This window comes from Carassius auratus, chromosome 49 (assembly GCF_003368295.1).
Source record: "Carassius auratus strain Wakin chromosome 49, ASM336829v1, whole genome shotgun sequence".
Taxonomy (NCBI): domain Eukaryota; kingdom Metazoa; phylum Chordata; class Actinopteri; order Cypriniformes; family Cyprinidae; genus Carassius; species Carassius auratus.
This window is the reverse complement of record NC_039291.1, coordinates 779536-792133: the sequence shown is the minus strand read 5'-3', so window position 1 is coordinate 792133 and position 12598 is coordinate 779536. Positions and strand designations below refer to the sequence as shown.

The window sequence follows — 12598 nt, the reverse complement described above, 5'->3', positions numbered from 1 at the left end:
TAATCCAGTTGTTTTCTAAACCTTCTACTACTTTTGTGGTGTACTGACATCTAGTGGGAAAGAGAGCAAATAAAATGTAATGAACCAACATCAGAACATTTAGTTTCCTGTACTTTTTCCCCATATAAACAGGTGGGGAAAAATCTTCCTCTATGCTTTCACCTTAATCATTCCCTGTTACAGCTGTACTATTCAAAACTGTCTGAAACTTTGTACTACTAACAATTTAAATCACTTTCTCATTTGTAAATCGCTGTGGTTAAATTAATAAATGTAAATGTAATCGGGGTAGGTCACTTTTACTGGGCAAAAATTGGCTGTTGGAATTTCATTAGAATACCAATTTTGTTCAGGTTAGATGAGCGGTGTATCTTGAAACTATAGGTACAGAACATCACAAACAAATCTCCAATTTGTGACTATATAAGCTCACTTTGCACAGCTGCACAAATCCATTCACCTCTCAGCCCATGTGCTGGATTTCTGCATGTTGATGACCTCCAAGTCAACAGACGTGAATAAAAAGCTAGAAAACATATGCATGTCATGGGGTCTTTAACATTGAGTATGGATTGTTATGCAGTCAAATGCTCTAAAGAATCTTTAAGCACACCCACGGATGTACACCCACATTATTATATTTTATATATATATATATTACAACACTATTATTTAGTCATTTTAACTTTAATTAAAATTTGTATAATTTGACTTTTGACATTTTCAGTTATACTGAAATTTAGTCCTTGTTTTTGGACATTCTGCTTGGCACAATCTAACCTGGGATAGAAGACACCTCCCACTTACAGGTTGTGTTGTTTTACTGACCACTAGGAAGCAGCCTTGGGCTACAGCTGGAAATCAGACTGTCAGACATAAAATATTACATTTACATCCAAAACATAATTAATCCACACAGAACAATCCACAACTCAAAGTGCAGAATAATTTTAATGTTTATATATATATATATTGTGCCAAGCAGAATGTCCAAAAACAAGGACTAAATTTCAGTATAACTGAAAATGTCAAAAGTCAAATTATACAAATTTTAATTAAAGTTAAAATGACTAAATAATAGTGTTGTAATATATATATATATAAAATATAATAATGTGGGTGTACATCCGTGGGTGTGCTTAAAGATTCTTTAGAGCATTTGACTGCATAACAATCCATACTCAATGTATTTATCTTGTTATTCGTGGTGCATGTCAGGAATCAATAGGTTGGAATCAATAGGGCATTTTGACTCAATCCGGTACCAGCTGATATCGACTGCTGCCATGCACTGCAGAACACAGCATTCACAGCTTCACTGAAGAACCCCCAGATGAGAATCTGTTTGGTTTTGTTACAGTCTACAGATTCATACACATTATGTATTGCTAAGTCCTGCTAAATGTATTTTGTTGTTGTTCTCATGTCAGATATGTATGTATGCATGTATGTCACTAAAACAAATTCCTTGTATGCGTAAGCATACTTGGCAATAAAGCTCTTTCTGATTCTGATTCTGATTCTGATGTATGTACCAGGAACACCTTAAAAAAAACACAACAAATTTCATGTGTGTTTGCGCACACCTGGCGAATGAAGCTAATTCTGATTCTGATTTGTCTCTCCATCTCAACCAACCTGCCATGGAGCAGCCAGTCTCATGAGCTGTATGTTTGGTGGCACAAAGTGTAAAATCAAATGCTCTTCTAAACTCCCTGACTTCCTCATGAAGTCCTAGGCTGTGGACACTAAAGAGGGCCTGGAATGTGGGTCTGTGGCATGAATCTGGACCCAGGGCCCGCCTATTATATAGAAGGGACGTATGCATATTTTGAAAGCAGGTCGCTAATGGGATCTTGTTGTTGTTGTTGTTGTTAATTGTGACTCATTGTGCTAGCACAGGTCACATAAATAAAATACATAAATTAAATACACATGTAATGTTTCTGAACGTGTCTAATGTTAAAAGTCATCATAAGACTGAAATGTTGCTGACCAGATTCAGAGGCAAACACTTAAACTTGTATTGGAATACACTGTTTATTACTTTTTCAGATGATGACTGTTCAGCAGGGGGAGCCCTTTCTCTTTGGAAAAGGAAGGTTATCTTTAGGTTCTCGTGTTTCTTATTGAGTTGTGATTTAAAAAACAAAACAAACAAACAAACAAACAAACAAACAAAGAACACGGATTTTGTAACTTAATGACTGTTGGGTTTTAGGTCTTGAGGTCGTGTGTTGCTGGTTTGGGAAGGGTTTTTTTTTTCAACTATTTTCTTACTGCTTGAAAAAGAAACACGTTAGGATTACAGAATTAATAATTATAATATATGCAAAAGTAATTTATTCTGTGTATACATATGATGAATAGGTTATTATAATAGTTTTAAAATGCAGACGCTGATTTCTCATGAGTGCGTCCATCCCGTTACCCTGCGTGCTGACGTCACTTTCAGACGCTCTTGCGCTTGTGCACTGCAGTTCAGACAGAGTTCGGACAGCGGCCAGATCTGATCTCATCTGATCATCAAATACCTCAAGCTCTCGCCATGGGAAACTGCCAAGTGAGTATTTCAGTTCATTCTTATTTATCTCCTAATGCACACCTTATACGTCAAGAGAGGTAGAGAGAGCTGAACGTCAACGTCCTGCGCATAGATTGTATGGTACACGTCGCATTATCGATCAATTCTTATTGGCTTAAAAAATAAAATAAAAAATAATATAGAGAGAAAAAGAATAGAGACAGTTAGGATATCTCACTGGGCTGTTTTCCGCTGCCAGGATGCTTTTGGTAAACGCAGCCCTTGTATCGCGTGAACTCTGAACGAAATGCGTCTCTGTTTCTTTTCTGAGGTTTCCTTGGTTGCTTTTGTTGATAAATATGAAAAACATTTTATTGTTTGAACTTTTGGAATATGTTTTATAATTATTTCGATTATATATGAAACTGTAAAGGGAAGGAATGTATCAAATCCCGTTATTCTGAAATGATTCAGCGGAAGCGCTGTGGGAGGAGCTGACTGGACAAACTCAGTTTCATATTGGTCTGAGAAGGGGCCTCCATCTGGGATAAAGAGACTAAACACGACAGGCCACTTCCTCTCAACATTCCTTAGCTTTTGTTTATATGAGGGAGACTGTGGTACAATAATTCTCAGTTAAACAAAGTGCCATGCTTAGTAGATATCATAGTTTTTTTTTTTTTTTAGCTTTTTAAAAGTATTTATAAAGTATTATTATTATTTTATTATTATTTATGTTTGCATGTTGCATTTATTTATTTATCTATTTTATCTCTAGGTTGAAAGTTCTATCTTTAAAATATATAAGATGTGGAAGTATCTAGATTAAAATTATCTACTTATCTACCAATCAGTACATTTTAATAAACAGGATTTAAAATATTTCAACCAATTATATTTATATATATATATATATATTAGGGGTGTAACGATACGCGTATTCGTATTGAACCGTTCGGTACGACGCTTTCGGTTCGGTACGCGGTACGCATTATGTATACCGAACGGTTCGTTGGAGTATTTAATTATATTTGAAAAAAAAAAAAAAAAGAGAGAGAGAGAGAAATATAATGATATGCGTTCAACAAGGTAGCCCAATAACCCAAACAACGTAACAGGCAACGCCCCTGACACTCCCGAAGAAGAAAAAAACACCATCTTATATGTTTATGTTAGGCTACTCAGCAGGCGCTCGCTCACTCAGTACGCGCTGAAGGCTCGTTGCAAAATAGCCAATGCGTTTAACAGACTAGAAATGAGAAGATCCTCCAATAACCAACAGGTCTGGTGTTTGGGTGCACTTTGAATTCCCTTTAAGCTATAATGGTGATGGCAAGAGAGTGGTTTCCTTTCCAAAGCGCTCGGGCAGAAGCGCTCATGAGGCGTCTGTCTTTGCTAAGCAACAATGACGTGCTCTCTCCATGAGACGCGGAAATTTCAGCGAAGGATAAATGGATTTGCAGCTCTAAAAATCGCTTGCAGTAGCTCTGCTACTGAATTTATTTCAAAATTGCAATCCATATACAACTATGATCAGCTGTTCCTTCATCTTGGCTGAGCTCTCAACGTTGTTACGGGAAAGGATGAAGCTGATTGGTTAGTTCTTGTCACATGACCCGCGGTGCGCTTGCGGCATTCTGAAAAGTTGAGATGTTTTTACATTTTGCTGTATCTAAAACGTATCGAACCGAACCGAACCGAACCGTGACATCAGTGTATCGTATCGAACCGAACCGTGAATTTTGTGAACCGTTACACCCCTAATATATATATATATATATATATATATATATATATATATATATATATATATATATATATATATATATATATATATATATATATATATATATATATATGTATGTATGTATGCATATGTGTGTGTGTGTGTGTGTATGTGTGTGTTATTTTTGATAGCTGCAACAATTGCTTCCCTGTTTTATTTTTCATTAATAATAAACTGTAACATTTGATTTATTTTTTCATGTTAAAATGTAGTTGTAACATGAAGACTTACATTAAGTTTGATATTTAATTTAATTCATTTCTGCATCTAGCAGACTCTAGTGACTTAAAGTGCATTCAGGCTAACAGTTTTTTACCTAACATGTGTTCCCTGGGAATTGAACCCACAACCTTGCGCTGCTAACACACTGCTCTACCACTTGAGCTACAGGAACACTAAATGATGTGTTATATATCCTATATCTGGCACATATTGTCATATCAAGGTAAAAACAAATTCTCAAATGTTAAAGGCTGAAACATGAATTTATTGATCTGGGCATATATTACTTAATTACGGCATTTATTGTGAACAGGAGAAAACATGAACATTGGATATAATTCTCTTTCCTTTTATTTGACAGCCAACCGTTTTTCCTTATGAAGACTTTGATGTAGTTGCTGACATAAAGGCCATCCGCAAAGCCTGCAAAGGTTTAGGTGAGGTGCTTAAGTCAGTCTTTTTTAATCAGTATGTTTATCAAATGAATCCTGCATACAGCTACAGTTCTACATGCAGTTAGAGTTAGTTTGCTATATACTGGAAATATTTCATCATTAGAGGATAATTTTGTGGTCTTTCTATTAAATTTTCTAGGAACTGATGAGCAAGCAATTATAGACATCCTAGCCAATCGAAGTGCAGCTCAGCGACTGGAGATCAAACACGCATACTTTGAGAAATATGATGATGTGAGTACTCTGAAAACGTCATTCATTCTCATTATTTGGACACCTTTTAAGAATAAAGAGCATGCACTCAAAGCTTTGTGTTTTCTCGGAAGGAATTGGTGGAGGTTTTGAAGAGTGAGCTGTCTGGTAACTTTGAGAAGGCCATTATTGCCATGTTGGATCCTCCTCATGTGTTTGCTGTTAAAGAGCTTAGGAAGGCCATGAAGGGCGCTGGCACAGACGAGGATGTCCTGGTGGAGATTCTGTGCACTGCTACCAATGCTGTATGTTATTTTCTTTTGAATTGAATTGAAAGGATCTGCAAGTTCCCAAAGCTGGGACAAATGTTAGTCCATGGAATGAGTCATTTACTACTTCTTGTTTTTAAACAGGAAATTGCCACTTACAGAGAAACCTACACCCATGGTAAGAATGACTTAACCCATATACTTGGAACACTACCAAACTGAAGAAAAAAAAAAATCAACATGCTGCATTTAGATTTTAAAATTCTGTTTAATGCAAATATACTTACTGGAGTTCTACACAATCTCAAATCCTCCCATTATAACAAGCAAAGTGTAGACTTGATATAAATAAGCTATTAGAAATTAGATTCAATTGATAATTGAACACAGTAAGTCATGATTAATTTTCTGGTTGCACTTTATTTTACAGTACGTGTACTTCCATGTACTTATAGTGTACTTACAGTGTATTTATCTAAGAAAGTTCTGGTAATACAAGGTAACTACATGGGGTAGGGTTAGGTTTAGGGGTAGGTTCAGGGTTAGTACCTAGTTATTACCTAGTTATTTTAATTACTATAATAAGTACGTAGTATGTACATGAGGAACAGGACTGTAAAATAAAGTGCTACCCATTTTCTTTATATAATCCATTCTCAATTTGAAGAAAAGTTTATTTTGTCATGCTGCTAAGAGGACCATGTGTACTGCTGAGTTTCAGGAAAATGCATGTAATCACTGGAATACGTTGGGTAAGTTGTTCTGTGAGTCACCTCCTGAAATTGCTGTGATTAACAGTAATAACAGTGACAACGAACAAGACAAAACATCTGACAAGGCTATGTCAGAATAGATCTGTTCATCAAGTCCTGTAGTTTAAGTGCAGCAGGAAAAATTTGCAAAAGAAAGCACTTTGTCAAGTGTTTTTCTTTTTTTTTTTAAACAGTGTTTAAAAGTATTAGATTTTTATTTTAAATATTAAAATATTTAGAGATATTCAGTGCGTTATTTAATTATAATTAGCTTTAATAATTCACATATTTAAGTTGTTTTGTGTTTTCAAGTAGTTAACGAGCTTCTAGGCTGTCGGGGTCAGGGCTTTCTATTCCTTCCTTCCTTCCTTCCTTCATCTAAATGTTATGAGATTTTGTGACTTTTCCTACCCTTGCAAAGCTTCCTTATTTTTTCAGTACAATAAAATCACTTAAATCTGTTAAAATTGTACATTTGTAATGAATCCAAAAGCAAAACATACTTGTCACCCCTGACGAGTTTGAGACAAGATCTCCGTAATCAATTAAGGTCATTTCTTTTTTTTTTTCTTTTTTAAATACTGTTATTGATCCTCTGAATGTAACTTAAGAGTTTACCATATTTTAGATTGATTATGGTTCATATAATTTGGCAAAGAGTCATAAGATATTATAATGGAATAAAAAATATTGTAGGCTCATCTGGGGACCAAAATATAGACACTTTTTTTTCACATTTCTGAGTTACTCAGAAGTGAAAATCGTCATAGTTGTGTAAATGTTTATAGTGGTGAAAGGAAACTAAAATACATATTGTTATGTTCTCATTGGCTCCAATAGAAAAAAAAATCACTATGGCATTTCTATGACTTTACAGCAGGCTTACAAAAGATTGATCGCATTGGTCAGAAAAAGAACAATGTCAAATTTGTTCAAAACTAGGGCTGCACGATATTGGGAAAAAATATTTTATTTTATTTTTCTGCGATATAAATTGCGATATGAAATCTAATCAATTTTTTTCTTACAAACAAAAATGGGATGAGCACACTTACAGTATTGTTCAAAATAATAGCAGTACAATGTGACTAACCAGAATAATCAAGGTTTTTCGTATATTTTTTTATTGCTACGTGGCAAACAAGTTACCAGTAGGTTCAGTAGATTCTCAGAAAACAAATGAGACCCAGCATTCATGATATGCACGCTCTTAAGGCTGTGCAATTGGGCAATTAGTTGAATTAGTTGAAAGGGGTGTGTTCAAAAAAATAGCAGTGTGGCATTCAATCACTGAGGTCATCAATTTTGTGAAGAAACAGGTGTGAATCAGGTGGCCCCTATTTAAGGATGAAGCCAACACTTGTTGAACATGCATTTGAAAGCTGAGGAAAATGGGTCGTTCAAGACATTGTTCAGAAGAACAGCGTACTTTGATTAAAAAGTTGATTAGAGAGGGGAAAACCTATAAAGAGGTGCAAAAAATGATAGGCTGTTCAGCTAAAATGATCTCCAATGCCTTAAAATGGAGAGCAAAACCAGAGAGACGTGGAAGAAAACGGAAGACAACCATCAAAATGGATAGAAGAATAACCAGAATGGCAAAGGCTCAGCCAATGATCACCTCCAGGATGATCAAAGACAGTCTGGAGTTACCTGTAAGTACTGTGACAGTTAGAAGACGTCTGTGTGAAGCTAATCTATTTTCAAGAATCCCCGCAAAGTCCCTCTGTTAAAAAAAAGGCATGTGCAGAAGAGGTTACAATTTGCCAAAGAACACATCAACTGGCCTAAAGAGAAATGGAGGAACATTTTGTGGACTGATGAGAGTAAAATTGTTCTTTTTGGGTCCAAGGGCCACAGGCAGTTTGTGAGACGACCCCCAAACTCTGAATTCAAGCCACAGTACACAGTGAAGACAGGGAAGCATGGAGGTGCAAGCATCATGATATGGGCATGTTTCTCCTACTATGGTGTTGGGCCTATTTATCGCATACCAGGGATCATGGATCAGTTTGCATATGTTAAAATACTTGAAGAGGTCATGTTGCCCTATGCTGAAGAGGACATGCCCTTGAAATGGTTGTTTCAACAAGACAATGACCCAAAACACACTAGTAAACGGGCAAAGTCTTGGTTCCAAACCAACAAAATTAATGTTATGGAGTGGCCGGCCCAATCTCCAGACCTTAATCCAATTGAGAACTTGTGGGGTGATATCAAAAATGCTGTTTCTGAAGCAAAACCAAGAAATGTGAATGAATTGTGGAATGTTGTTAAAGAATCATGGAGTGGAATAACAGCTGAGAGGTGCCACAAGTTGGTTGACTCCATGCCACACAGATGTCAAGCAGTTTTAAAAAACTGTGGTCATACAACTAAATATTAGTTTAGTGATTCACAGGATTGCTAAATCCCAGAAAAAAAAAAATGTTTGTACAAAATAGTTTTGAGTTTGTACAGTCAAAGGTAGAGACTGCTATTTTTTTGAACACACCCCTTTCAACTAATTGCCCAATTGCACAGCCTTAAGAGCGTGCATATCATGAATGCTGGGTCTTGTTTGTTTTCTGACAATCTACTGAACCTACTGGTAACTTGTTTGCCACGTAGCAATAAAAAATATACTAAAAACCTTGATTATTCTGGTTAGTCACATTGTACTGCTATTATTTTGAACAATACTGTACATTCTCATTTGAAATGATTCAAACATCCACACCATCGTGTCAAATGATTAATATGCATGAGGGAGAGAGAGCAAGACAGCGCTCCTGTTGTTTGAAGACGGTGAGAGTGCGGCCGGGGCTCGCTCGCTCGCTCTCTCTATCTCTCGCGCGCGCTCTCCGCAAATCACATTTGTCAAGGGCCGGGGAGCAGCTGGCACGTACAGTTAATGAATAACAGAATCAACTACGACAGCCTACATCACACATCATGCACTGTGACTATCGTGGATTCGTACATGCGATATCGATGCTTAAACGACACATCGTCCAGCCCTACGTGCAAGATCAGTACCTTAATGTTCAGTCACAATTACAGTTATGTGATCACAGTATTCTTTTCCTCAGTTTGAACAGTTTAGCTATTGTTTTATCAAATTAAGCAAACTACTTTTAGTAAGCATCAGCTCTATGTTGTTGCCTACAGTGCATGACAGGGATTTGGAGGCAGACATTGAAGGAGACACCAGTGGGGATGTTAGGAGACTACTAACATTGCTTCTCCAGGTAAAACATCTTAATTTTAAATCAGAATGGTTGCTTAGGTCTTACAAAATGACCCCTCTCCAGTCCTGAGCAGCGTAAAGCGCTCACTGTTGGTCTGTGTTTAGTACCCTTCCCTCTTCCTACTGTCCCTATATAGAGCACTGGATCTTGGCAGTGGGTCAGATCCTCTTTCATTGGATAAGTAAGCAGGATTCAATGACGAGACTCAGATTGGATTTCACTCTCTCGGTCAAAGACGTCAATACTTTCTCTCTTATAGGGTAACAGAGACGAGAGCTACGAGGTGGACGACGCACTGGCAGAGCAAGATGCCGTCTCACTGTTTGAAGTAAGGGGACATTCAACACAGTCACATTTTAATATTCATACATGTCGCTTGGTTTTAGGAGACGTCTGGAAACATGCATGTGGATGACATCTAAAATATGATTCTTTTACACACATACACCTGTAGACACACATAGAGATGACATATCCTTGGAGATTCAAAGAATATTGAATTTTAAGGTGATTTTTTTATGGATTTATTTTATGGTTCATAAGATTCTGGTAGGTAATTTTTGAAATGCTTTTGAAAGAAGTCTCATAAGCTAACCATGGTATTAGATAATATTTATTATCATTTATTATTAATACTTTAATAAGTTAATATTAACAACACATTTGCATGTCCACAGTTATTTGGTATCAGTTGGTCACATGACATTCGGGTAAACAAATAAATATAAAACAATTTGTAAGTGTTTAGTTTAATAGCAAAAGTTGTATTGATCATTAGCTTTTTTAACAGCTCACAATCCCCCTGCAGTTTCCTTGCGAACTCCAGTTTGTTAAAACCTGGTCTATCTAGACATACAAATATGTGTGCTAGAATGTACAAATACCTGAATGAATGAGATCACCCTGTAGTCGCACATCCAGTTCCATTTCTGTTTATTAACATATATTTTAATTCTCTGTAAGGCTGGAGAAGGCTGCTTTGGCACAGATGAGTCAACTTTCAGCTTCATTCTGGCCACCAGGAACTACTTACAACTGCAGGCCACATTCAAAGCTTATGAAGCCGTGAGTTTGTTCTGTTCTTTGAGCTTAAAGGGATAGTTCACCCAAAAATGAAAATTTTAAGTGTATCTGCTTACCCCCAGGCCATCCAAGATGTAGGCGACTTTGTTTCTTCAGTAGAACACAAACTGAGATTTTTAACACAAACCGTTGCAGTCTATCAGTCTTATAATGTGGATTTGAATCATGGCTAAAACATACAATAAAACTAAAAAACATACACAAACAAAAGAAAATTAAACCCTGCGGCTCGTGACGATACATTGATGTGTAAAGACACAAAACGATCGGTCTGTGCAAGAAACTGAACAGTATTTAGATAATTTTTTACCTCTGATTCACGCAATGTCCGAACTGATCAAATTTTCTTTTTTTGGATGAACTATCCCTTTAAGGCAGTAAATTAGTACAATATTCACAATAAGTTGTGTTCATTTTCGTGTAACAGCTCTGGATTACTTTTATATTTTATTTCACCTTGTTCTCCCACAGCTTTCTGGAACAGAGATTTTAGACGCAATCGATAAGGAAACCTCTGGAACTCTGAAGGACTGCTACATTACTCTTGGTTTGTATTGAACATAGGCTTTGTCCAAAAAACAGCAATTTCTTTTACATATCCAACTGCATTTTGTATTATGGACAGCAAAGAAATTACACAAAATCTATTCTTTCGTCTTGTTTTGTATGTATGACTAGTTCGAACTCAGACAATCCAAGATGTAGTGTAGGTTTTTTTTTTTTCTCACTTGAAACAGATATTGAGAAATTTAGCTTTACATCACTTGCTCACCAATAGATCCTCTGCAGTGAATGGCTCATTCTGATGGCACTCGTTTCATTCACAATCCATTGGTGAGCAGGTGATGTAATGCTACATTTATTTCATCTGTTGATGAAGAATGAAACTCATCTACATCTCGAATGGTAAAATACAACAATACTAGGGTTTCCAGTTTTGATGATTTATATAGCATTCATAAAATTCTACAGTGCTAACTGATTCCCACTTCCCATCTAACCCATAGTGAGGTGTGCTAAGAACCCCCAGCTATACTTTGCCCGGAAGCTGAATGCTGCTATGAAAGGAGCCGGGACTGATGAAGACACTCTCATCCGCATCATCGTGTGTCGCTCAGAGGTATAATACCAGTTAATCTTATCAAATCATCTTTCACAAAATAAAATAATAATAATAAAAAAATCTTACTGACCAAATACTTTTGAATGGTAGTGTACTTTTAGTTCAGTTGGAAATTAAAGGTCAAATGTATTGCATTGTGGGATATTACACATGATGCAAATGTATCAGTTCCTCCATATATCATAGACATTGATATTTAACATTAAATGTGGTGTATAGTCCATGATGAAGTATACTGTTCTGTTATTACACATAGATTAGATTAGACCATCTTATACAAAAACCAGTAATGGCCACTCTTCTGTTTGAATAGATTGATCTGGACACCATTAAAGACATGTACCTGGAGAAATATGACGTGTCTCTAAAAGATGCCATCAGATCGGAATGCAGCGGAGATTTCAAGCGCCTCCTGTTGGCCATCCTTCACTGAGAGAAAGAAAATCTAAGTGCTCATCATGGTTACGGAGGCTTTCACTATTGTCACAATCAATGCAAACTAACGTGACTTATTTTCTGTCCTATTGTCTACAAAGATGTTTTCATAAAACTAAGTTTAAAGTGGAAAATAAGTAACACAGTCTTCAAATACAATATGTTTAATATTAATGTTTTTTTTAAAACTGTGAAATTATGTATTACATATAGGCCTATATTATGAAGATGTATAACAGCACTCAAAAATCTCATGAGCAGCTGTCCTCACAAACAGAAACATGTATTTGTGTCCAGTTTCTGTGACATTCCTTGTTCTCGAGGCAAACTTGGCCAGTTGAATTTGTTTAAGTGGAGTCTTGTGGTTTCCAGGATTACAAGATAACATTGGTGCATTATGATGATTAGAAGTTGAGAAGTTAGAACACAAATAATATAAAGCCAGCATTTTTATGTTCTGTCCAGTATCAGACGTGATACGCCGACAGTGTTTCGCCACACTAAAACCTCACATTGTTCCTGTTTCA

General features: G+C 36.3%; 1 protein-coding gene across 1 annotated transcript; it reads left to right on the top strand.

Moving 5' to 3' along the window:
- The first annotated feature begins 2453 nt into the window (after nt 1-2453).
- On the top strand, nt 2454-12251 carry LOC113065997 (annexin A13-like). The gene is made up of 11 exons (XM_026237545.1): nt 2454-2563; nt 4894-4969; nt 5127-5221; nt 5314-5484; nt 5593-5626; nt 9351-9430; nt 9690-9758; nt 10394-10495; nt 10985-11060; nt 11521-11633; nt 11950-12251. The coding sequence occupies exons 1-11, from the start codon at nt 2549-2551 to the stop codon at nt 12067-12069; spliced, it is 951 nt and encodes a 316-aa protein (XP_026093330.1). The 5' UTR covers nt 2454-2548; the 3' UTR covers nt 12070-12251.
- Nucleotides 12252-12598: the final 347 nt, after the last annotated feature.

Bases quoted from the DNA above. Each gene is read 5' to 3' on its own strand.
- LOC113065997 (XM_026237545.1), top strand. The intron at 5,627-9,350 runs GTAAGAATGACT...TGTTGCCTACAG, and splicing joins CAGAGAAACCTACACCCATG to TGCATGACAGGGATTTGGAG. The intron at 9,431-9,689 runs GTAAAACATCTT...TCTCTCTTATAG, and splicing joins TACTAACATTGCTTCTCCAG to GGTAACAGAGACGAGAGCTA.